Source organism: Nelumbo lutea, chromosome 4, assembly GCF_056320005.1.
Source record: "Nelumbo lutea isolate HS-2025 chromosome 4, American lotus-T2T, whole genome shotgun sequence".
NCBI classification, from domain to species: domain Eukaryota; kingdom Viridiplantae; phylum Streptophyta; class Magnoliopsida; order Proteales; family Nelumbonaceae; genus Nelumbo; species Nelumbo lutea.
This window is the reverse complement of record NC_142687.1, coordinates 37,668,642-37,696,053: the sequence shown is the minus strand read 5'-3', so window position 1 is coordinate 37,696,053 and position 27,412 is coordinate 37,668,642. Positions and strand designations below refer to the sequence as shown.

Sequence of the window (27,412 nt, the reverse complement as noted above, 5' to 3'; positions counted from 1 at the left end):
CCTGACCCAAGGTCTCCACCTCAGGCTCTTCTAAGAGATTATCTAAGCTACCTGAACTACTCGAACTAGACATCACAAAAGGAAAGGAAAGGAAATTGAAAAAGCTAAGGGGACTCACCAAGGGAACGCTACCAAACTAAGGAAAGTGACGTGAGCTGAGGACCTTGGACGCGAGCTCAAGGAACGATCACTGAATATTGGCAAAGGAAAAGTGACCAGGGACCTCACTATTTATAGCTGTTGTACCCGCATCAACGGTCGAGATCAAAGCCATCCAACGGCTCTCAAGAAATCCAACTGCATGACCCCCGAGGTGAAATCAGTTTAGCGCGAATTTTTGATGTCCGATAGCTGATAAATCGTTTGACGTCTATGCGTAAGTTGTACGTGACTCAGGCTGACTCTGGTTGAGCCACACTAACCCCGGTTGAGCCAAGAACGTAAGCGGGTCAGACCGGGGAATCTCCGAACTGAACTAAGCACGCCACAGAGCAAATCCACCTGTCAGTCCGTGAACTCCCCACACCGAGTCAAGACCCCGGGCATGGGGAGTGGGGGGCAATTGATGAAGGTAGATCTGGCCTGACCCCTTGGTTGCGCGACACGTGGAAGAAAACGGGTGACCTGGTAGGAACGCCAGCTCGGCACAGTGACATAGCACGACCATATCCCAAGAAGAGGCCCGAGCTTCCCAAAGCTCTCCAATAAGGGGTCCAAGCTCCCGAGCTCCCCAAGGAAAGGCCCGAGCTGTCCAAAAGGAACCCACACTTCCTGGGAGGAGAAACCCGAGCTCTCCCTAAGAATCCCGAGGTTAACAAAGAAGCCTGCGAGGGGCAAAGCTCGGACTAGCCCATCTCTGGTCAGTCTAGACCATATGCTGGCACCTCGGGACAGTAGGACATACTCTCATCCGAACTCAAGGTTTCACTTTGCACGCCACTCCGGCACCTCGGCTCCAGGTCGCGCAACTGTACTTGACAGGTCTGTACTCTGAGGTAGCACGCCTGACCGGTCTGGATCTGGCAGATGGCAATCATGGCGTAACGGCAGCCTGCTACCGTCATCTTAGTTGTGGTAGAGGCAGCCCTGATAGAGAGGGCAGTGGTGGTTATGTCTGCCACCCCCCCCCCCCCCCCAAGAGGCGGTTAGACCTGACTTGGCAAAAACTTAGGAGTGAGTGCACCAGGTGGTTATAAAAGGCCTTCTTCCCCCCAGAGAAAGATGTATGTGATATTTGTGCTTTCTAGTCTTGAAACCTTCAATTTTCCTTGCCTTCTCAAGAGTGTTAACTTGAGCTTCGAAGTATTCCCACCGGGTTCCTCCCCGGAAATCTCCAATTTCTCCCTTGTTTCAGGCATCTTCAGCCCCGTCAAAGGCAAGGTTACTAGCAGCTAAGACCGACCGGATTGTGCATCATCACAAATCAATGATTAATTTTGGGTTCATAATATATAAACACATCTTTGACTAGTTTTAATTACTTGAATATAATTACAAATATCAATATATGGAGCAAACATTAATGGGTCTGTTTAGCTACTCTCTATTCTTTTATTCAGGAGCAAAAATAATTACACAATTGATGAATAGATGTTCATGAATGAACTTATTGTAAGGTGATGTGGGTATATACAGTGATCCATGTGTTCATTGCTTCCTCTGAGCCTGCCTGGACCTGTGACGTCGACGTCGCGGTGGTGCCGAGGTGGGTGGGGCAGTCATCTTCTTTTTCTTGATACTAAGTAGCTCATCACTGACACACCAGGGGAAGCTAAGGAAATGATCCCAATTCTTTCCTTCATTGTAGCAACCCCAGAAATCTGGGTGATATGTTACATGATACCAAGCTGACGCCTTGGCTTCCTGAGAATCTGACTTGGTGGACTTCCCAGTAAACCATCCCCTCGCTTCTTTTCTAAGGGACCTCACTGCCAATCCAATTTCCTCCGGATCCTTGAGTTTCTGGAAAAACTTGGATTCATTTATTATGTTTCCACTGACTAGCTCTGCCTCAGTTTTGATCCCATATTTCTCCATTAGGCCTCCCAGCTTGTAATCATACTCTGCTTTGCACTTGTAAGCATCATCAATGTAATCCCTGTAGCCATCAACCTCCAGGTCACGATCGTAGTACTTACTTGCCATCTCTCGAGTGAAAGGTTCCAGAGAGAATGTTTTTGGTGCAATATCTTTAACCTCCCTGTAGAGCTTTCCAATCACAGACTGTGATTCATAAGTGTCTCTGTTGGGCTTTTCCATGAAATCTGGGAATTCCTTGACATGCAGATGAGAGGGGATACGAGCTGGAATACCAGTCTTATTGAAGTCAACAGCAATTGAAAATAGCTTAGCAAGCTCTAAGCATTCATCACTCTCAGCCTTAAGCTCCCTCTTGTCTGCGAAGACTGTGTGGGTGTTTGCTATTACTCCCAAGCAATCGTTAACCATATAGTTTGCAAAATACTCTTCAACTTCCTAAACCAAATAAATAAATGATTGTGTGATATATCACTATATATATATATATATATATATAGAACAAAAGGGCCTCTATATATCATTCACTCTCAAGGATCAAGTTTAGTAAGAATCTGAGCAACTTAATGTTTATTATATATCAATGCAGATATGGTTGCATTTGGGCTTTGAAAACCAGAAGATAGCATTACTAATTTCCATTTTAAGTGATTCCCATCTAAAACAACCACAGTAAAGACCAATTAGTACTATTGCTCCAGCCTAATTTTCAACTCTATGTGATAGAAATTAAATAGTAATGATGTTTAATTATAGTTATTTTTGCTGAATTTAGTAAGCCTGTTTTCTGATATGTGATTATCAATTAGTCTTGAAAAATTAAACAACTATGATATATATTTCCTAAATTAATGCAGAAAACAATTTGATGACAAATGATGATATGAATGACTAATACCTCAATTGTAACCTCATGATCCAGTTGGATATTTGGTGCTGAAGTATAATGCATGGGCTGCACTTGACGGGGTGGGATGAGCAAAGGGTCCCAGCTGACAAAGTATATATCACCATCCAAGTCGCTTCCAGAGCACTCATTTGGATGTGGTCTAGAATCAATATTCAACTAAAATTAATGAGTAGCAAAAAAACTAAGTGAAGAATATGATATTTTGAATAAAAGAAATCACAATTCAACTTATATTACAACTTGAGAATAAATTTGATCACAAATTCTATGGTATTCAAAGTACTGGTACCAGAAATCACTGTCGGGCTATTCAAGTTGCAGAAAGAAGCTTTGTTATGTTGCATTCTATCTTTTGGTATATGCAAGCTTCTCATTTAACAAAAACATTGATAGTGTTTATGGAATAAAGAGTAGCCCAAGATTAATTGCAAAACATTAATCAATCAAACAGTTAATTTTACTGACCTCTCTCCCTTCTTTGGAAAAACAAGACAGTCCACCATGTGATGCAAAGCTGGGACATCAACAGCACAAAGAACACGCACATCTCCAGGGTGAAGGCAAGGATTTTTTGCCACTACTACTGTCCCCGTCACGATACATGTCTGCCGGCTTCTCTCAATTCCACCAAATGTAAAGATAGAACTATCATTGAATTGTCTGTATCCAACAGAAGAAACTTGAATGAATACTTCCCCGTAGTCTAAGGTTCCTGTTTCATCAAGGCACCCCAGCATTGCTCTTCCATGTGGAACAAATATTCTTGACCTAGTCCGAAGATCTAAAAACTTTGACAGGCGAAAAGTTCGCAGCATCCTCGAAAGATATGGGTCAGCATCAGGCTTATAGCATTTGAGCATTTCCTTGAGAACTCTGGTGCTTTCTCCAACGGACATGATATCAAGCACCTCTCGTGCAACGAAAGGATCTGTTAAAATCAAGTCCAGCTGCTCTACAATCTCTTTTTGTTTATTCTCAAATATTTGATCTTCGACGCCGAGGGTAGATAACAGAACAATTATTTGACGGTTGAGGTAACATGGGTGAAACTTGCTCCATGTCAGGACGTCTAGTTTCGTGGTCTCTGAATCATACTTGGCCATGCTTGGCCTCAACGATAGCTTTGCTGTTGATGTTGGGTCCAAGGCTACAACACCCTTATAACCTGCATATCGAATTTGGAAGGCAGAAGGCGTACAACCCCTGAGATTACAGGCAGCTGCCACTCTGCGTGCAAACTCAACAGAAATCTTGCCGATTCCGTCGGAGAAAACGTACTTGGTTCCGTTCTCTCCTTCAATCTCAACATCAGGAATAACTTCAAATTCACCGCTATTCACATTCAAAGTTCCAATGGATGAGCTGAAAGACTGACCCAGCCTTGCTGCAAATTTTGCCACATTTCTTATGTTACGAAAATCGCCCATCCATTCCCTGATGCTATCTGCAGTAAGCTCATTTGTTGAAGCGAGCATCCACACAGAATTTTCTCGCAGCTGACTTGGGGAGAAAGCAAGAAACTCAAACTTCTTATCACCAATGACTATACCATTTTTCAAAACAGAAAGCACCCTCTTGTAAATTCCCGTGTATTTGTCATTATCGCTTGCAGAAGATTTACGTGACGAGTACAAGTCCATTGGAAAGATTTTATCTAATTCTTCATCAACGAATGAAATACGGATAAAATTATCAATTTCTTCTGGATAATGGCGTAAAACACGATTGGAGACAATGGGTTCTGGGCCGTAGAAGTAAACCTTACAAGGGGTAACTTGAACTCTACGAAGATACACCACGCCAGAGCTCAACGAAATCCGAGGAGTCTTAGGCACATTCTTCGATGTCTGATACCTCTTGTATTGATTTCTCAACCACTTCGCAGGTTCATAGCAACATTCTTCTCCCCGATACAGATCATGAAGGGCTCGTTCTATATGAGCTCTGGCTGTTGATTCAGGATCTACCAAACTGAAAAACTGGCGGTCGAGTGTTGGCCCTGGTATGCACCCTTGTTGAACCAAGGAACTAACTTTGTAGAGAATATCAAATGGCACCTTAATTCCTTGAGGAGGCTGAACAATGGGGACTAGATCCAAATTGCGACAGAAAGAAGAACCATTTTCTAAAGCAAATCGATCTTCATTCTTTTCGTAGTAGAAAAGCAGTTCACGAATGTTTGGAAGCAGGCAATTGTGTGGAAGTTGCAAACAGATGCAGGAAGATTGTGCAATGGAGCATGATGGAGTAAAATCAGTTGTTCTAACCCACTGATCATCAGGAATGTCTTTATAATAGTTTAATACAGAATCCTCATGAATGGTGGGTTCTGGAGATTGTAAAATTTTCTCATAAATTCGCGGTGCACCGAACAGCTACAATTGTAACAGATAAGGTTTATGTCAACATTCTTGCTGTTGGATATGTTTCAAGGTTCATGGTTCAAGCATGAACAAGTTAAATATGAAAGAAATATTTTTATGTGGTGTAACTAAATTGGACACAGATACCAATACGTATTGGGAATTCATGGATATCAACACAAAGAAAATATAAAGACACCTAGGGAAATGTATACAAGTTCCTTAAATATATTAATAATATTAAATTTAATGTCAAAATAGCTATTAATAATAAATAAATACATAGAAAATATATATTCTAATAGTATATATATATATATATATATATATATATATATATATATATAACACATTATAATTAATATAGTGGGATACATAAATATCATACAAATTTATTGATAATGCATCAATCAAGAGTACAAGGCACATATTATATAGATTTTCAAAAATTAAAACATGCACTAATTATTATTTTATTTTTTATTGAAGTCAAAGGTATATAACATCATGCACCTATTATATTTGAATTATTATATCAATTATTTTCTACTTTACTATTTTTAATTTTTAACATTAAAAAAAAGTCAACTAAAAATTATTTCTTGAATGTTTGGATTTGATAAATCATATATTGTATTAATTTATAAAATACTACTTTTGAATAATATTCTTTTTAATTTATAGTTAGAATTGTTGGATATATGTTATTTGTTTAAATTCTATATGAAGTGTGGACATTGAAGTTAATAAAAGTAATTTAATTCATTAGTATAAAATGAATGGTTGTCTAGTTGTTAAAAGTGCATTTAAGTCTAGATCGTGGGCAACTTTGGTTCAAATCATGCTAACCCTTCTTTAAAAAAAAAAAAAAGTGTCTAACAGGCATGTTGTTGAATCAGAGTTACAGGAGTGGTGTATTGATATGCCAGTATCTCTCCATCTGTGACATTAATGATCTCTGGCTCTGGTTGCAGGGGAGATTTGGAATTGAATCCTGCATTGGGGTTGGGGGTATTAGAGAATAAAAGTCTATTCAGTGATCTCACCTTCAGCTTAAAGCCTTTAGGTTGAACGGTTTCCTTAACAGGGGTTTCGGGGTTGGAGGTTTAGGACATGTGACCATGTACAATGCCTAATACCCTTCTTAAATAAATAAATATTGCCCTTATGGCGGATTCAGGCATATGATTAAATACCCGGAAAAAAAAAACTTAGATAAGACCATATTCAAAGCTTTAAACCAGGAACCATTTCTCATCACTAAGAATGGTGTGAAATGCAATTTTTTGCATACCACCCATGTTGACAGTTTGAACCTTGGTTGGTTAATTGGAGGAATTCAGTGCACAAGGTTTTTTTTTTTTAATTACTATTTATGTCCTATTACTAGCTGAAATTATCGTATCTAATCATATAGTATGAAACTATAAACTAACTGCTTGTCACAAAAAAAAATAATAATAATTAATGGGATTAAAATTTAAAAATGATTCTTCTAATTAATGATAACAATTTGATTTCTATTTTCTAAACTAAAAAAAATGAAGAAAACTAGCTATGTAATTCTATATATATATATATATATATATGCATGTATCTTTAACAATAAGCGTACCTGAATTAAAAGGAACTTCCTTAATTGACCACGTGGATGGTGTAGCTTAATTCTCCAAATGCTCTGAGAAGATAGCTCAAGTTTGTATTTCACATCGCAATGGGATAGGTAGAAGAACAACTTTTGTAGATCGAGTCCGAAGCTCACTTCGACATTGTAGCATTTCCAAAGAACTGAAAACCTTTCATCTGAAACTTGACAGCCGAAGTGCAATCCTACATTTTCCAAGTTAAACATTGTCACCTTTGATTTGGATACAATATCATTTACCGTGGTTTGAGCCCTCAGATTGGAATTCTTATAGCGTAGTTGTTTAGCAAATATGTGTTTAGCCTTGGTATTCTCAATAGTTGTAAACTGAACTATTGCAAATGCTCCTGCACTTGCAACCTTGGACTGCCTGATCTTTATTGCATAAATGCTTCCTTGTCCTGTATACTTCTCAAGGAAATCCTTAACCTCTTTCGCAGTGACATTAGAAGGAAATCCGAAGATCTGAAGTGTTTTGCCCATTTTCTGCAATTCCTAGCTAGAAACACTATAACTGTTCAATAATTTGGATGTAATTAACCTCCATTTGTTATATATAATCATGTAATGAAAAAGATATTTACTATGCAGTGATCAAAATGAAACATATACAAAGATAGATTTGTTAATGCTATAACTCATTGACAGTGAAATATAACAATCAAAATATTGATTATTTTGAACCCTGTTTTTTGTTGGTGTTTTGGGCTCAAGGTTTCAAGCTCTATATTATTTCTCTGTTGATCTCTTTTATTTTTCTTTTTCTTTTTATAAATTTTATTTTATTAACAAAACAAAACAAAGCCTTATGAAGATTAGGTCTATGAATAAAATCCAAGATTGGAATAAGAAAGGATTTTGATACTTCATATTATTAATCTTTTCCTTTTCTTTCTTAAATGTTCAAAGATTCTACTTGGAAGCTAATATTAATTACTATATTATAGGGGTTTTCTCATGGTACAAGAAAGAAAGGATTTTGATATTTTCTTTATTTGGTGAGAGACTGAAAGACTTGATCAGTAATGGTATAATGCCTAATTAGGTTTCTAAGAATCTATATTTAAAAGAAGCCCATGAGGCCATGATCAAGTTAAAATTTGGTTCAACGAAGTTGTGGGCTGAGGTCAGAAGTCGTAAGATACTGCCTTTTATCTGACTCAAAAGGAGCATTAGACTAAGATATATTCCTTTTTTTTTCGTGTACTTTCTTTACCTTTATTTTGTAGCTTTTCTATTATATATTATTTAATAATCAAAAGGGAAAAATTAACTTGATTAATAGATGTTAGTGTTTGGTTGTCCAGGGTTTTCAGGAAAAATTAATCAGTTAAGCATTCAACTTGAAATAATGAAAAAGCGGATACTCTGTTTGGTCAAGAAGCTAGTAAACCATAACAGTAAAAACAAAAGCAAATAAGAGAGGTAGTAAAGACCATCTTTAAGGAAATATAGTTTCCTCCTATTTACCATAATACCCTTGTGAATTTATAAGAAAAGACCATGACTAGCTAGATATCATTGAGTTTGTCCATTGTTCTATAGGGTAGAGGAAAATGTAAATTCTAATAAATTCCAATAGAGGATGTGACATATTGATGTCTCTTTAAGGTATTTCTAGAAAAAACAAATCAAATACAACCAAAAAGGTGATCAAGAAGCTCCAAATCATCTTCTTGTTTCTATACAAATCAGGAAGATTTTGGCTTCAGTTGTTCATGCATACAGATTTTTTAATGCCAATTATTTAAATGAAATAGTCTAATTAAGTAAAGCAAAACAGGAAAGTATTAACATAATAAATAGACAAAATTATCAAAAATCAAATCATCAATAGGGAATAACTCTTCGTGATCATTTATTGGGTACTGAAACAACAAGAATGCCTTGTGAAGGGTCCAAAATGGGTATTAGACTTGAAGTTCTAGTAATTTAAATTGTCATAACAATTAACATCAACATAAAATGAATGAAAGTGAAAAAAAAAAAAGTGAAATCATTGATCAATGTCTAGGAAGAGAAAATTGGACCAAAACCTAAACAACTCAATCCCAAATAATAAGCAATCTATTAAACTACAATAAGAAAGAACTGGATGATACATAAAAAACCAGAAACAAGAAAACAATATGTATAGGACACAAGCTCACCAGAAATGCTAAAGAGCTCCACAAAAGAAGCTTGGAGGTCTCTACCAAGAACAAACGAAGAAAGAACAGAGAATGATAAGCGTGTTATAAGGTGAATAGCAGAATGCAGAGAATTCATTTGAAACATATCCATTTATAACCCAAGCAGCTTCAAGAGAATGTTGAATTTGGCAAGGTTGCTTGCCAATACCCAAGCAGAATCTTGCATTCATAAAGATACCTTGGCGTAGCATGAACAGAATGTCATCGCGACAAGCAACTTCATATTGTAGTATTCTAGTTTCTTTTCATTGAAGTACAGAACCTAACTAGTCTTGTCTCCGAGATAATGATATAGAGACACCCAATGTAAACTGTGTTTTCTGAATTTTTAGTAAAATTTAAGGTGGCCATTCCTCCACCTTGAATAAATTTTGGGGCTCTGGGAAAGAAGAAAACAAAAAGACCCCAGTATAAACCAGATAATTGAATCTGACTAGGAATGCCTCATGAATTGCAACTTTTAATGTAATGTAACCAATGCTATTGCTAGCTTTAGTTTTATTCTTCTTGCTCACCAAGGAAAAAGGTTCTTTTCCTGTATATGACCCTGCTAGGTAAGGAAGGGTTAAAAACAGAAATAAAACCACTACACACCACAAGGTGGACCTGTCATCAATCTCTTAGTATGAGGTCGGGTTCATTGAAGTTGAACTTTCTAGTACAAGAATAATTTAGGTGAGAGATGGGTTGAGATAAGAGTCATTTTCACTACCAGTTGATGGAAAACCTCACCATGGTGGGGACCTTCAAGTACTACTAGGTGGTTCTTTTTCCTCAAAATGACAAAAGAGATGTCAAAATGCAATTGGATTCAGCAGAGAGTGGCAGTAATGGAGGTTAACTTGATAACATTTCTACTTTTCTTCCACCTTTTAGGGAAAATGAATTTAAAAATACTGGTTTGATGACTGTATACATCCTTCTTCATACAAGAAAACATAGCCAAATTTCTGGTGTTCATCCTTGTAAGAAGAAATAGAAGATAAAGCAGCTAGCTAATGTTGCATTAATTCTTCACTGATGCAGACCATGCTTGACAAATTGGCCTCCCCTGCACTTGGGGAATTTCAGATCATTGTGGAAAATTGAAAATTAACGAGTTGAATAAACTAACACACTTATATATGGGAGTTCATCCAATGACTCTTTTCAGAGGCAAGGAAAAAAAATAATGCACAGTTGGGAATTCGCAACATGGATTTTCAGTATGTGGCATTTCACATGGATGACGACAAGTTCATGTATGGGAAGCTCTCAAAGAGAGAATTGAAAGAACCCAAAGTAGAAAGAGAAGTCAGGTACCTATATTTTTGTAATTTTCATTGAATGTAGAGCAAATTCTAAGCATCCATGAGATTTCATCCATCATAACTGAAACTGAGGAAAAGCTAATTGAGATTGAAAAGAAGTTTGGACCTCACTATTTGATGGGTACATGGTCAGATAAAGGAATGAAAAGTAAAAATAAAATAAAATAAAATAAAATAAAATAAACAAACAGATGGAAACTGCAAGATTAATGTTCCATTAATAATTGATATGAATGAAACTATATAGTAGCTCTTTAGTTGATGATTCTGATGTTTTTGGTAGGAGGGAGGATACAGAGATAATAAATAGATATAATCAAAGAGAAGCCTTCTGTTACTGCTATTGTTGGATGGGGGGAGTCTTGGTATGATAGTGCTAGAACCCAAATATGAAGAAACAAATTTGATTTAGCATTGAAAGGTTAGCTAATGTTAGAATCCATAACCAAGGTAAATCGTGATCTCAAAAATTTAGAGTCATTTCAGGTGAGCTTCGTTTACTGTTGCAGAAAGGGGGAGTAGAACTATAGTGACTAGCTATATCTCTGGGGCACAAGAGCTTCATCCACCATGTGCCCGATTCAGACTTGTCATTGCAAGTCTTACCAGAAGAAAAATGCTGGCTTTTGTTCAGAAAAACGTGCATTCATTGAGAAGAACCCCCGTACACATCCAAACTGTGATGCAATTGGTAGGAAAATAGTGGGAAAAATGAATGGTGTTTCCTTTGGCTGCAAACAAACTACATGGTAAATTAGATGAGAAAGAGAGGCAGTTTGTCTTGGAAAATGAGATACATGGAACTTTGAAGAAGATACGATTTTGTCCACTTGAAGTTTAATTTTGAATAACCATCTCACCTCACAACTGAAAAAAAAAAAATTGCATATTTATTGCTTTGTATTTCTTAATGGTTAAGTATGAATTTAATAAGCAAACTCTCGTACTGTGCTAGATGACAGAAGTTTCTGCTTCAAGAATTCAAGTCTGTCCACATTTGTGCACTTCACTTGTGAAGACCATGAATTATTTATAGTGTTAGAGGATAAAAAACCTGTTTAGAAACCTCACCTAACAGCTTAAGCTTTTAGCTAGGTTGAACCGTAAGTAGAGGTATAAACTGGGCTGTGCCACCTATGATCCAGCATGATGGCACGTGGGATGTTCCAGGCTTGGCATGATCATGTGGGCTATACTAGGCCTGGGGTTTTAGGTCCACGGGTTGGGCTGATATAGCACAACCGAGCGGGACGTGCCGCTCGTGGCTTGTGTCCCAGCATGACCCAACCCACGGCCCGACCTAGCACAACCAGCATGGCCCATATATATTATTTATATATGTTTTATATATAATATATAATATATTTATATAAATTATAATTATATAATAATATATAGTTTAAATATATTAATAAAATAAGCAATTTTTTCAATTTTATTATATTAATTTATTTAATTATTGTATATATAATTAATTGTATACATCAAAATTCATATAAAATTAAAATTTTAAGTTTTTTTTTTCAAATTTTTTAAATAAATAACTTTGGCCCAGTCCATGGCCCAGCCTGGCCCAAGGCTTAGCCCATGGACCAACTCAGCCCATGGCACAGCATGGGCCCGCATGGGCTTGGGCCATGGGCCATGTCGGACCAACCCCCCAAGTTATCCCGGGGAGGGTGGCACGGCCCGAGATGGCCCACAAGCCAGCACAGCACAACCCGATTTACACCTTTAACCGTAAACTTTTGGGGTGAATAGTTATTTAAGATGGTATCAACACCTTTTTGACCAAGTGGTCAAGTGTTTGATTCCCATCGCCCCCAATTATGCTTAATTAAAATTGGTGTAAATTTTTGAAACCTCCCTTTAAGTTTTTTGTTGTTAAAACATCTCCTGAAGATTGGTAATTACAATCATCTCCCTTAAACTTTTTAATATAGTTGCAATTAGACCCGCTTTATTGGAATCATGAAAATGTCCAAAATACCCATGCAATTACTTTTGACTAAGATGTTTATTTTCTAATTTTTTCCTCATACGAATGATTAGCCCAAACCCTTCCAATCTCTTTTCTGAAATAGATTTGTTTTTCAAATTTATTCTTCATATCAACCCCTCAAAGGTAAAACTGCAATTTTAAATTCTCTTTCTTTTATTGTTTATAAATTTTGTATTTTTTTTCTATAAAACCAGCCTCAATAGTAATTTCATCGATATTTTAGACATTTTTATGTCTTTTGTTAGAGGATTTTAAGTTAATGGGAGAATTGCAACTATCAAATTTCAGGGGAGGTTTCAGCAGCATAGGGTATAAGTGAATCTGGACTTGTCCACACTTCAAGTCCAATGAGATTTCAAACGAGGAGACATGTTAAGAATAAAAATCTATTCATGGACCTCACCTTATTGGGATGTTTGCTTCAAGAACTTAAATGCTTAGGTGCTTATCAATTGTTGGGTCTTAATGTTTATTTCAGATGGCTGAAAGTTATCCGATATTTTAAACTTGTTGACAGGTGATATTCTAGATTTGATGGGGTTCAAAACCTCTGCTCGTAGGTTACAATTACGAGTTTACGACGACTGAATAAAGGGAAAAGCTTGAAGGACGAATCGTTTCTCAAAGCAAGTTCATTGTAACATCACGCTTTATCTTTTGAGTTCACTTTTGCTCCTTTCGGAAAGGAGGAATCGCCCTCGTCATTTGACGATGGATATTAAATCTAACATTCATTCCCTTATTTTTAAAAGGGAGAGTAAGATTTTTTTTAAAGGAAAAAGAGTTGTCAGTGTTTTAAAAACCAAATCAGAAAAGGATTTGATTTTCCGTCGGGATGTTTGGTCTTGCATCAAACGTGTCAATCTTATGTGATGTTATAAATTGAAAAATAAATAATATAGAAAATTTACAACAGATTTAAGCATATTTTAAATATCATATACTTATAAAAATAAGTTAATATTGTTATTAATGATGAAAATGGGTAAAATATACAGAAAAGTGTCTGATCCATGACCCCCTGGCTGGATCAAATTATTGATCAAGTCAATGTTTTTCTGCAGCTTAACAGTTTTAAGGGGTGGAATGGACACAGAAATAATGCAGGAGTGATGGAACCCAGATTTGCTACTCACTTTTCTTATCCACTCTACTCGTCGTGAATTGCAGGAAATCTCGTTTGGGAGTGATGGGTCAATCAGTTTGATCAGGTCATTTGCCTGTATTTCATTAACAGGAAGAGGGGTAACACTGACATTCGCCTTTTTATTCTTTTACGGAGTTACAGGCCCTTTTCTTTTTTCCTTTTTCTTGTTATATACAAACTATCCATTGAATTGAGGGATTACTAATTCCGGCTATGATTAAAATTATCCATTGAATTAAGGGATCAGTCAAGAGATCCTAAAATTTCTCTAGTTTGACAGCTCACGCCAATACTCCCCCTTACGTTGGTGCGTACAAATCTTGGATGCCCAACTTGCCAAGTGAGCTGTAGAAGTCTTTACTAGATACAACTTTTGTAAGTATATCTGTCAGCTGTTCTTCCGATTTGATAAAAGGAAATCGAATGATTTTATCTTCGATATTTTGTTTGATGAAATGTCGATCCACCTCTACATGCTTCATTCGATCATGTTGGACAAGATTATGAGAGATATCTATTGTGGCCTTGTTATCACATAATAGGTCCATCTCAGAGGTTGGGGGAAAACCGAGTTCAGTCATTAATCTTCTAAGCCAGAGAAGCTCACAAAGACCTTTAGCCATTCTCCAAAACTTAGCTTCAGCACTTGATAAGGCCACCACTTTTTGTTTTTTATTTCTCCATGTAACAAGATTCCCGCTGACAAATGTAAAGTACCTTGAGGTGGATTTTCTTTTCAAGATATTTCCCACCCAATCTGCGTCTGTATAGCCCTCAATCTTTAGATGATTATTCTTTGAAAACATAAGTCATTTTCCAGGTGAGGGCTTCAAGTATAGAAGAATCCGCATTATAGCATTCATGTGATCTTTGCTTGGGCAATGCATGAATTGACTCACAACACTGACAACGTAAGCGATGTCTGGACGAGTATGTGAGAGATAAATAAGTTTACCAACCAGCCTTTGATCTCTCTTCCTATCGATAGGTACTTGGTCTGGGTATTCTCTAAGTTTATGGTTTTGAATAATTGGTGTGTCTGTCGGCTTGCACTCCAACTGTCCCACTTTGGCTAGTAAATCCAAGGTGTATTTCCATTGAGATAGAAATATACTTTGCCTTGATCTAGCAACTTCAATTCCTAGAAAATATGTGAGCCCCCCCCAAGTTCTTCATTTCAAACTTAGCCGCTAATTGCTTTTGGAGTGTTGCTATTTCTCCTGCATTATTTTCTGTGATAATCATGTCATCTACATATATTATTAAGGTTGTTACCTTCCCTTGTTGGTGCTTTAGAAATAGTGTATGGTCTGAATTGCTTTGTTGAAAGCCATATCTCTTCATCGCAAGACTAAACCGCCAAAACTACGCCCGCGATGATTGTTTCAGTCCATATAGTGCTCGCTATAGTTTACACACAACTTTGGCCTTGGAATTCACTATGTAACCAGGTGGGATGTCCATGTACACCTCCTCTTCAAGATCACCATGGAGGAAGGCATTCTTTAAATTGAACTGGTATAGTGGCCAATCAAGGTTTGCCACAAGAGATAATAAAACTCTAACCGTATTCAATTTGGCCACTGGTGAGAAGGTCTTGATAGTCTACGCCATGTGTCTGAGTATAACCTTTTGTGACCAACCTCGCTTTGTATCTCTCGATCGACCCATCCGCCTTATATTTAATGGAAAATACCCATTTACACCGTATGGCCTGAGTCCATTTCTTCCTTTATGGCCTGAGTCCATTTTGGGTTCGTCAAAGCTTCTTGAACACTGGTAGGAATAAGATTTGAGGACAATTCTTGCACGAATGTTTTGAGGGGTTCGGAGAGTCTCTTTGTTGATACATAATTGGCAATTGGATACCTTGATCTCTGATCCTCAATGTTTGGAGAATATCTATTTGGTGGTTTGCCACGATTATGCCTGAAAGGTAAAGTGTGACCAGTAAAAGTATTCATATCGTTAGACCTTGAAGGTGTAGTAGGAGAGTTTACCTCAGGAATATCTTCATTTGCCTCAGGAATATTCTCAAGAGATGGGTCTTCAGGTACTGTGGAGGTTGGGGACTCTATTTTATCAGGAAGTGGCGATGTAGATGTTTCTGGTGTTGTAGATGTCTCTCTTGAACCTGTAGAAGGTTCTTCATTGACCACCATTTCTATTCTAGAGTGTTTCGTATTATCCACCATTTTTTGTTGAATCGCTATTATTCAGTCAATCAGGTAGAAACCAATTATATTCTTCACTCTGATTCTCCCCCTAAATAGAAGAATTGGATTCGGAAGGAGAGTAGAATGTTTCAAATTCCAAAAAAGTAACATCCATGGTAACATATGTGCGTTGGATGGCTAGATCATAACATCGGTATCCTTTCTGATGTATTGCATATCCCAAAAATAAGCACCTAGTTGCACATGGATCAAGTTTTGTGCATTGATTTTTATGCAGATGTACAAATGTCACACAGCCAAAAATTCGAGGTGGAATCACCAATACGGATGGCAGAGAGACATGTGATGAAAGAGCTTGTAATGGTATCTTAAAATTTAAGACTCGTGATGGCATTCGATTAAGGAGGTGCACAGTAGTAGCAATAGCATAAACCCAATGTCGGTGAGGTACATGTGCTATAAGTAACAAAGCACGAGTAGTTTCGAGTATGTGCTGATTCTTTCTATTAGCAATGCCATTTTGCTGCAGAGCTTGTGGGCATGAAGTCTCATGAACTAGTCCATGAATCCATAAATAATCTCGGAACCGTTGATTCATATATTCCCCACCATTATCAGACCTGAGAACCTGAATTTTAGTTGAGAATTGATTCTTAACCATCATATGAAAAGATTGAAATACAGTCAACACTTCATCTTTATGTTTCAGCAGATACAACCATGTCATACGAGTGCAGTCATCAACAAAGATTACAAACCAGTGAAAAACAGATATCGTAGTTACCGGGGATGGCCCCCACACATCAGAGTGAATCAAAGCAAATGGGACTATACTTTTATTCATACTTAACGGATAGATAAATCTATGACTCTTAGCTAAAATGCAAGTGTTACATTGAAAATCACGAGGCTGCATATTTGTAAATAAATCCAAAAATAAATGTTTCATGTAACCAAATGATGGATGTTCCAACCGGTGATGCCAAATCTAAATCTATTGTTCTTTGGTGTTACTTTGTGTGAGATGTGCTTGACTCATACTAAGATCATCCATGTAGTAGAGCCCCCCCCCCCCCCCTCCTAGTACCACGCCCAATTATTTCCTTGGTGAGAATATCCTGAAGAAGAAAAAAGGTAGGATAGATGAGTACAACACAATTTAGATAAGTGGAAATTTGGCTAACAGATAGTAATTTATGGGAGAGAGAGGGAACAAGCAAAGTGTTATTTAAAGATATTGCAAGTGACAATGTCACAGTGCCTGCTCCAATGACTGGAGATATAACCCCATTGGCGTTAGTGATTGTAGCCCGTCTTGGTGGTGAAGTTTTTAAAAAATCAGTAGCATCATAGGTCATGTGGTCGGTAGCCCCCGAGTCAAGCATCCAAGCATTACTATCAACAATGTTATGGGGAATATTGTTACCTGGGTCTGAGAAGAGTACATCTCCTTGTGACAATTCAATAGGTGGTGTGAGTGAAAGTTGGGGTTCCGTTGTAACCATCGTAGCCTTACCACCAGTTTCAGCCTTGTCTTGACGTTTTCGAGCTTGGAGTTCATGTCACAAGTCGGGGTAGCCATGTAGTTTGAAGCAATTCTCTTGGGTATGCTTTGAATTACCACAATGAGAACACTTAGTTCCATCAGAAGATGTTCGTGATTTAGAGGTCACACCAAATTTCCCGTTGCTCAGAGAAAGAGAGCCTGTTGAAGACGGAGTAGATTGTCTAGTTTTAGCACTTTTGAAGGCCAAAACAGCTCCTATAGTTTCAATATTGTTATCGGTGATCATGACCTTTTGCCGACTAGCTTCCCTACGAACCTGTGTGTATGCTTGTTCAATAGTGGGAAAAGGATGCATTTGTAGTACATCTGCTCGAATCTTGTCAAGTATGTCATCAAGGCCATCTAAGAAAATATATACTCTCTCTTCTCTTCTTGAAGAAGATTATTATAACGCTGAATATTCGTAGCACACTCCATTGGATTTGGACGACGAAAATCAATTTCACGCCACAAACCTTGGAGATCATTATAATATTTTTCAAGAGATCCTCCAGATTGTCGCAAGTGGGTCACACGGCATTGGAGATCATATACTTGCGAGGTATCACTGCCATCAAAGTAAATAGTAGCCACAGAGTCCCACACCATCTTTGTTGTAGGGAATCGAATAAAGTTATCGATCAAGGATACGTCCATGGAGTTAATCAACCAACCCTTGACAAAAGCATTGGTCGTGCGCCATCTCCGGAAGGTTGGGCCAATCTGAGGAGGTTGGGGAAGATCGCCATTAATATATCCCAATTTGTCTTTGCCGAAGATATACATCTCAACAACTTGGGAACAAAGAGCATAGTTGGTGTCGTCCAACTTGATGCCGATCTGAGCAGCGGGAGTCTCTATAGTCGAGGTCTGTCTGTTCAAGATTTCAGCCATTCTGGTGGTTAATTCAGTGAGGGTAGGGTTGGATTGTTGTTCCCTAGAAGGATTTGAGGTTTCTGAATTGGACATGGTTGGCAAGGAAAGAAGAAAAAAAAAAGGAAAAGAAAGGTAGAAGACTTTGTCAAGGATCGATATGCTCTATCAACCAGTCCGGGAGAACAACAATAGAGTTACCTCTTTCGAATTTTAGATCCAAACCTAGAGTCTGCCGGAACCTCAACTTGATCAAAATGAGAGTAGTGCAAGAAGTCCAAGTTTACTTGCACGAAGAAAACAATTGAGTATCGATACCGAGAGGAGAGCAAATGACTTAGTGGAGCAGCAACGGAGAACCTCTCCTATTGACTCCCCAAAGGTTAATCCGAAGAAGGTCGGATTGGGTCAAGCGACAATTAGATCACTGTGGAACAAGAGACGGACCCCTGAAATTTCTCCAAAAGAGAGAATTTTCATCCATGCGGAGGATCAATCATCCACTGTTATCTGATTGTGCAGGTTCTAGGACGTCGCTGGATTCTACAATGACTGGTCGAACTTCGGTGGGAGGAAGGCGGTCTGCTTCTGGTTGAGGAGAAACCCAGGTTGTCTGGCATGTCAAGCATCGAAGTTGTACAGGGGTTCCATTCAAACGGGGGTTCGTTCTGCAACTCCCCAGTTTGGCATTGAAGGAGGGATAGAGAAGAGGTCAGAGCTCTTGATCCAAAAGTTACCCTTTCAGCGTCTCGTCTGTGAGATCGCTCAGGACTTCAAAACAGATCTGTGTTTCTAGAGCAGCGCCGTTTCTGCTCTTCAAGTAGCTGCCGACGCCTACTTGGTGGGTCTCTTCGAACACACCATGCTCTGATACCATGACAACTTATGTAAAAGAAAGATATTTTCCTTTTTATTCTTTACGGAGAATGAGTATATATATCAGGCCCTATTCTTTTTTCCTTTTCCTTGCTATACACAAACTATCACTATGATAAGAATTATCCCTTGAATTTAGGGATTACTAACTCTAGCTATAATAAGAATTATCCCTTGAATTAAGGGATCAGTCAAGAGATCCTAAAATTTCTCTAGTTTGACAGCTCACGCCAATGTACATAACACGGGGTGGCACGTCCACAGAAGTCAGAAAAAGAAATAAAATTTAAAGTTCTAGGCACATTTGACAAAGAAACAACATTAGTATGAGCATGATTTGCAATCCAATTTGTAGCTTTGTTTCCTCCTCTAAAGATGTATCGATACTCTACTGAAATGATGGGCTTTCCCCACATGGGCCAACATGGGCCTTCGATCCCCACGGCTTCAAATCCTCTACGGCTCAATGAAATGATGCAAATTCATTCAAGTTAAACTAGTATTCATCAAAATTCACATAAATTTGATTGATCAAAGATCTACTATAATTAGTGGTTATTTACTTAGGCTGTGTTTGGAAATGATGCAAATATGTAGAGCAAAAATTGGTTCATATAAATTGTAAAGTTGGGTTAGTTTTGCATTGACAAATTTACCTTCTTACCAAACAGATTTTTAGCTGTAATAGATGCAAATACGAATTTCAATAAAACATATTTTTTTTTATCAAAAGCTCACTTGAATACAATTTTACTTCTTTTTTATTGATATACTTTTATATCTGATTATCAATATAAATATATATTGATCTGTCATTTATCAATACAAAAATCAGAATTTAGACTCAAATGCATTGTTTACCCACTAAATATGATATCACTACGCCAGTAGGCAATCCTATACTCAGCCGGTCAATAGAGCATTTAATTTGGAGTGATCTCCACTGGCTGAAATAGTCAATTGAAACCTCTTATACCTTTTTACAATAAGAACTAGAGGATCAAACAATGGGGATGGAGTAGGGTGCGCGTGAGGCCCATTAACCTTTATCATATTACATGAAGTAATGCAGGTTTGATTCCCACAATTTCATATTAATCATTCAGCTACTGGGTCAATCAGCTTAATTTTCATGTATTTTCTACTTTATTATTTTGGGGTTCAACTATGATACTGGAAAGAGATTATATTTCAAAAAATTTATGACCAATCAACCAGTAAACATGATACCAATGAGAAGGTATTTATCTAAATTCATAGGTGGATTTTGATTGATCAAAACTCTTTTAATACCATATCTTTTTGGTATCATAGATTTTTCCATCATTTTCACTAATTTTTTATTCAAAAAATATTGATAAAATAATCTAGTTTTATCTTGTATATTAAGAACAAAATAAATTAAAAATAAATTGCATGAAAAAGTACTAGAGGTCAACGAAGAGGTGGTAAAAGCAGATAGTTTGTGGTGGTTTTCTATTTTTTTTTTTCTTTTCTTTTCATTTGCAGAGATGCTTTTATTTGTGGGTTTAAAATATCTGGGGCTATCTTTTTGTTGTGGCCCGGTTTTTGTTTCCTTGAGTTGTAAAGGTGTGGCTTTGGGCTTTAGGGTTTCACGGGTTGTGACTTTTGAGCCCGCTTGTATCTCTTTATCTTTTTTTTTCCCCCTTATAATAAACCTTACTTTTACTACCATAAAAGTAAAACCTATGACACTTAACATCCAAAGCAGTTTTATATTATATATAGAATATAAATTTTAAGTATACTTGTGCATGTTTATTTTCAGTTGAATTATATTGGATTGGGTAGAGATAGAACCATATATTCAATTCAATTATATTTGATTGAATTCGGGTCACAAATTAAGAGGATTGAATTCAAATCAAATTCAGAGAAACATATATTTTTTTCAGCCCCAGAGCAAAGTACTCATATAATATTTGATTGTGGCAGTTGTCGCAATCTTCTCAACAAAGGAATAAGGAAATTAAACAAAATTATATTTAGGTGATGAGCACAAAGAACCGGTAAAACCATGAAAGCAGAGAAAAGACAGTGTCTAATAGATCAAGGAATACAGGAATAATGTGGAAATTTAATTAATTTTGCCTCACTAAGTTTAATGTTTTTCCATGATGATAAGCCCAATTACCAAATGTTGTTTAATTGAGGGATGTCAGTTGGTACATTAACTGGTTTGTTCCAGTTTGATCATTTTTTATTCTTTTTAAATTCTTTTATTTTTTTGTCAGAACGGTTGGACCATTTTACCCGATAACCAGACCCTGACCGGTTTGATCTCCGATTCAATTTTAAAAACCATGAGTGTGATGCTGTTCGGGCGTCTGACTAAATGCCGGGAAAAAAATGTTGGAAGGATAGACTGCATTCGGTCCTAACGTTAGGCACGTTTAGAGTCTTGTTTTTTCATAATGATTAAAAACAAAAATTAATATAAGGTTACATATTCAATTCTATATTAGAGAATAGCTCAATATTACATCTTGAAGAGCTACAAGCTTTGCTCGCTCACCATTTTCTTCAGGCAAAGTATCTTCTCCAATTTCCTCTATGAAATCCTTTTTCTCTTTTTCATTACTCACACTAACAATCTACACCATCTAAAATTAAAAAGTTAGGAGCTACGTTTTAAAAAAACAATTCAAAAACGGAATCATTTTGGTCACTACTTTTTGGGTTGACAGTTTGATCATCCAGTTTGAATAGATGGATCGTTCTAATAAATTAATTAAAAATAATAATAATAAATAGTCAAAATCATTAAATGGGTAGATGGGTTAACAATTTGATTGTCCGGGTCAACGAATTATTGATTTTTTCAACGGTTTTTAGACAAAACTAGGTTTGGGGTAAAATGGAACCAGTTGCTTAGACGGTTTCTGAACCGAATGGTCTGACCATCCGGATCAATGATAGTTTGAAAACATTGATTAGGAGCATTGACTCCATTTACTTTACTGATCAATTCCAAGTACATAATAAACAACATCAACAACAATAATAAGCAAAAAAAACAAACCTTTTCTAGTGTTGCCTTCTCAAGGAAGCAGGAAACCATCCTCCAAACGCCCACAAAAAACCAAGGCATACTTAAAAGGAACAACTTTGCCAAGCATTCTAGATAGTAAGACTGCATGACAGAGGAACATGTACTAGAGGAATTAAGTTCACAGAGGCTGTGCTTGGTAGAAAATAAGAGAGAAGAAGCAGAAGAACCTTCCCTCAAATTTCTGTTCCTCTCTTATAAGTTAGCTATCACACCAACATAATGACAAAAGGTAATTACTAATGACAAGTTAGCTAGAAAGAGAAGTACATGTTTACCTGCAAAAATTGGAAACCAGTAATTAAAGCACGTGCATCTATATTCTTAAGTGTAATTTGTTGCAAATCAAGGATGCCAATCAACTTCTCATTCCCTATTTCTCTTCCCTTGAGAGAACTGAAATGTCTCCAAAAAGCAAAATCAAGATAACAAAATCGATCTTCAAAGGAAGAAAAAGGCAGGGAAAAAGTTTAAATGAAGAGAATTTTACATGAATGTTGTTTATCTATTACATTTTTACATGAAATAACAGATACTTTTCTATCATCGTGGAATTTATAGAATAGGTGAAAGAAATATTTGCCCTTATGACCATCTTTATACACCTAACAGCCTCCTAGAAGATATTGATCATAAGATTAAGGGGATTTTATGATTCAGTCCATCCCTAGGAATCCTAGCTCCACTTAGGGGTGGACTGAATCCTGTCCGTGGATTGATGTCAAATTCACTTATTATTAGACTAGGAGAGGTTTGCAAAAAAGATTTCTAAGGGAGAGTGCAGTCCAAAAATCCCTTAACATTTAATACATGGATCACCAATATGAATCTATTGCAAATATAAATATGTATAATGGACTACATATATAACTAATCACAAGTGAACATGCCAGTGTTACCGATACATGGGCTCGCATCACACACAATATGTTTATGGAACACTAGTATGTTCACTCATCAATCATTGGTCATTTGATTTGTTTGACTGTTCAAAACAACCAATTCTGAATTTCTCTCTTCTTTTTTTCCAATTTCATAGAAGACTTAAATTGATAATGGTCTCTCCTTATACCCTATTTGATCTGCTATTCACACACTACCCACAAGACACTATAGCTACACATGACATCAACAAGACGCTGTAATATCTAGTCCATGGGCCTAACCTATCAGGTGGGTTCGGATCTTCTACCCACAAGGTAAATACTGCAGCTGGGTTGCGTGTTGTGCATAACATATCTGAACTCATCTGATAAGTAGGGTTTACGGACTAAGGGCCTGTTTGGTTTGTGGGAATAGGGGTTCAGAATTGGAATTAGAATAGGTCATTCCAATTTCAACTGTTTCATGGGGTGGAACTGGAATCCTATTCCCATTCCTGACGGAATGGCATTGACCCATTTAAAGGAATGATCATTCCCTCCCCCTCCCTTGAAAATGAAATCCTATTTCAATTTATTTTAATTCCCACTCAAATTTCTGTCTGAACTAAACAGACTGGGAATAAACTATTTCGATTCCGATTCCAAAAGATTTTAATTGTAATTTCGGTTATAAATCAAATAAACCCAAATAATATCATAACTCTATTTATTAGATATAATCACAGTTTTTTTAATAAAAAAAACGCATAGTGAAAAAGTAACCTAATCACAGTTATCAACCAACGCAATAATCTTTCTACTTAAATGACAATGATAATGAAACATGCCATCTAGTAAGTGACTGTGCAAGAAACTGTATCTTTTGGTTTTGTCTTTGTGTTTGGCCAAAGAATTAAAGTCTTTTGTGTTTGTGTTTGCAAACAATATTACATACACAATATATAGTAACGCTGCTCTCTGTGATTTCTGTTCTTCGGTAGTGACTTAGAGGAGAATTAATCGCTACGAGATCTAATTTCTTACTTTGCAATTGTTTTGTCTAGAATGTACACCGCAAATTCTGTACGATAACAGACAACAAATTAAGATAAATGTTTGATTACCATTTCTCAAAAAAGCAAAATCAGACATTTACTCCTACTAACAAAATTTATCATTATTACTTTGAGGCTCAGTTTCTTTGTAAGTGCAATTTTCATTTGCAATGATGTAAATATACGAAAATACAAATATGTAGAGTGTAAATTTTATTTTATTTTTGCTTTAGATTTGATTTTGTCTTATTTATTTTTGAGAAATAAAGTGATGTAGTCCGGAGAAAGATGATGCAAATTTTATATCAGTTTTTGAGAAGTAAAATTTACACTACCGAACAAGTGTAACCATCAGATGAGTCCTATAATATTTTTAAGTTCATGAATAGTTAAACATTTTTAAGTGTTAAATAAAATAATTGTTCCCATGCTGATCATAGATCACTGCTAGCTAGTATCCATGCTATTTCTGTTTAGAAAGAGGATTTTCGAATTGAGTCAATCAGGGAAGTTTGCTAAATGGCCCAACCAATTTCCTCTGGCAAATCCGAACAGGAGAGCCTTATAAATGGGCCCATAACTTGGGTCCAAGTAGGGGTATCAATCGACTGGCTTTGGTTTGGATTTAAATCCAAATCTTATCAAACTAGATTTGAATAGTCCATTATAATTATTGGATTGGGCCAATCTAAAATAATTGGTCCATATTATTATTTGTTTGAATTCGACCTAAACCAACTTTCTAATAATTCGACGATCATGAGGCCAAACCCTTGTCCAATTTGAAATCAATCAAAACTGAAGCGAGCATAAAATCAGTTTTATGAAAGTATTTTTACAAAAACATTTTTATAAAAGCACTTTTATAAAAGTAATTTTATGAAAAGTATTTTTATAAAATACTTTTACCGAAGCATTTTTATAAAAGTACTTTTATAAAAATACCTTTATAGAAGTAGTTTTATAACAGCACTTTTACAAAAGTACTTTTACATGAAAGCAATTTAATGAAATCACTTTTACTACAGTACTTTTACGAAAGCACTTTTATAGAAGTGCTTTTATAAAATCACTTTTATTGAAGCATTTTTATGAAGGAACTTTTACGAAAGCACTTTTACAAAAATACTTTTATGAAAACACTTGAAAATACTTTTACGAAAGCATTTTTTCAAAAGCACTTTTACGAAAGCACTTTTATGAAAGTACTTTTATAAAAACACTTTCATGAAAGCACTTTTGTAAAAGTACTTTTACAAAAGCACTTCTACAAAAGCACTTTTATAAAAATACTTTTATCAAAGTACTTTACAAAAGTACTTTTTCAATGCCAAAAATGCTTTTATATAATATTTGATATTTCATTTGGTTTGGATTGGATCTAATCCAATCCATTTAGTTTTTAATGGATTGGATTTAGACTGAATTGGGTCTAATTCATTTATAAGTGGAATCACATTAGACTGGATCGGGTTGGACCAAATCCGTCCAATTGACACCTCTAGGTCCAAGGAGACATGACCTATGACCAGTTTTGTGCCTAGTCCATAATTTGCTTTCATTCCTAGATTAGAATGATTAGGAGTTAGGACCAACTAGCAACTATACAGAAAATTAGCTTATATTCACAACTAAAATGTTTGATGTAAATAGTCAGATGGTGATAAAATTCTACCTAAATACTATAAAAGTTCAATTTCTGATTTAAGATCGATCTCGATGGTTGACAAAGGCCCATGATGCAGCATTGCTTAGGCTTTATTTGTTTGCAGTGCAAATTTGAGCTGAATACAAATGATCTTAAGGGAGTGTTATATATATATATATATATATGATTTTGTAACAAAAAAAAAAAAAAAACAGAACTATTGCATAAACAAAACCAAAATAATTATATTAATCAACATTTTTTCTTTGAAAAGAAAATCAGACACACCGACGAAGGGAGTGTTTGCCAATATATATATATATATATATATATATATATGATTTTGTAAAAAAAAACAGAGCTATTGCATAAACAAAACCAAAACAATTCTATTAATCAACATTTTTCTTTGGGCTCAGTTTGAAATGAGTACAAATACAAATTTATAGGGTATAAAATCTTGTATTTTGTATTATTTTGTATGTATTTACACTGTACATATTTGTATGTGTTCTTTCGGAACTGAGCCTTGAAAAATCAGACATACTGGCGAACACCCCCTAAATCCATCCAGAAGATCGCCTAGAGGATGGTCCGTGGCTTATTGGCTTGCACCAATTACTTGTAAAAGCAAAAACAAGTTTTTAAATGATGAGGGGCAAAAAAAGGAAGAGGCAAACAAGGAATTAAGAATTCTTCATTCATGAGTTTCTTCTTGCTGTTTTACTCACTCTTGAATTGGATGTGGTCTTTGGGAGGGAAATGTCTTCTCGTTTTTACGATCACGAGGGGGTGTCCAGCTTTAGTGATACCCTGTAGATATACCTTACGAGCATTCAGCTCATCTGGGATTACAGATTCAGGGATGAATCCCAAAGGAACGAATACGGCTCGACAGTTTTGCCACTGAACGAACATCTTGGCGGCTTTGTTTGGGTCCATTGGTCTTGCAACCAAGAACCTCATAAGCGTTGGGTCTCCGTGTTTCTGTGATTAAACAAAGGATTGATATTGTCAGAAGTGTATGTTCTTAAGACTCAGTTTGGAAAGAGTACAAATACAAATATATACAGTGTAAATACATATAAAATACAAGATTTTGCATTCTATATATTTGTATTTATACTCCTTCCAAAATGAGCCTAAGAGGCATGGAGTCATACGGAGATTGTAGAGGGGGAGGGGTATATGTATGGAACTTCAGTAGATGATCCAAGCTTCTCTACTGTCTTCCTCATCTCGGCTACTGCAGTTTCTGATTGCTTCTCCATCTCCATCTGTGTTAGAGAGTCTGTGGTGAACAATCTCAAATTGAGAGAGAGAGAGAGAAGAAACATAATCAATTAGCATGTGCGAATTGGATGGGTAATTAAATCAGCAATAAGGAGGTAGGAAAGAAGGGTTTCTACATGGATCATTTGTGTCCCCAAAGGGGGAAGGTGTTTCATAAAGTTCCACGCTCCAAACCCTCTCCAGGCCAATGAGGAGAAGATCATCTATTGGACCAATGATGCCATGCCAATTCATTTAGTTGTGGTTTGGCATTTAGTGGATAAAGAAATTATCAGCAATAGCAGAAAGACATGATATCATGGAGCTTTGAGTCGGCCCGACTCGATGGTTCACGCATTGTGTTATGGCCCGGCATGATTGTATGGGCCAATGGGTCATGCCAGGCTTGGGGTTTCAGGTCGGTGG

The 27,412-nt window shown here is 36.5% G+C and overlaps 3 protein-coding genes across 5 annotated transcripts; all 3 read right to left on the bottom strand.

Moving 5' to 3' along the window:
* Window positions 1-1,462: 1,462 nt before the first annotated feature.
* On the bottom strand, window positions 1,463-9,477 carry LOC148855259 (putative RNA-dependent RNA polymerase 1). Of its 3 annotated transcripts, none has more exons than XM_088982449.1 (5): window positions 9,106-9,477; window positions 6,926-7,454; window positions 3,413-5,322; window positions 2,936-3,086; window positions 1,463-2,475 (listed from the first exon to the last, which is right to left on the bottom strand). In XM_088982449.1, exons 2-5 carry the CDS (start codon window positions 7,436-7,438, stop codon window positions 1,648-1,650), a joined length of 3,402 nt encoding a protein of 1,133 aa, XP_088838575.1. In that variant the 5' UTR covers window positions 7,439-7,454; window positions 9,106-9,477; the 3' UTR covers window positions 1,463-1,647. The 3 variants fall into 3 exon arrangements, with proteins under 3 accessions (XP_088838575.1, XP_088838576.1, XP_088838577.1); XM_088982450.1 differs by having other exon boundaries at window positions 6,926-7,469; window positions 9,106-9,408; XM_088982451.1 differs by having other exon boundaries at window positions 6,926-7,450; window positions 9,106-9,225.
* Window positions 9,478-17,345: 7,868 nt separating this feature from the next.
* On the bottom strand, window positions 17,346-18,223 carry LOC148855258 (uncharacterized). Its single transcript, XM_088984898.1, has 2 exons — window positions 17,806-18,223; window positions 17,346-17,656 (listed from the first exon to the last, which is right to left on the bottom strand). Exons 1-2 carry the CDS (start codon window positions 18,221-18,223, stop codon window positions 17,346-17,348), a joined length of 729 nt encoding a protein of 242 aa, XP_088841024.1.
* A 3,332-nt stretch (window positions 18,224-21,555) lies between these two features.
* Window positions 21,556-26,985, bottom strand: LOC148855257 (sec14 cytosolic factor-like). The gene is made up of 6 exons (XM_088984897.1): window positions 26,914-26,985; window positions 26,446-26,701; window positions 24,056-24,092; window positions 22,427-22,544; window positions 22,122-22,232; window positions 21,556-21,693 (listed from the first exon to the last, which is right to left on the bottom strand). The coding sequence occupies exons 1-6, from the start codon at window positions 26,983-26,985 to the stop codon at window positions 21,556-21,558; spliced, it is 732 nt and encodes a 243-aa protein (XP_088841023.1).
* Between the last annotated feature and the right edge of the window lie 427 nt (window positions 26,986-27,412).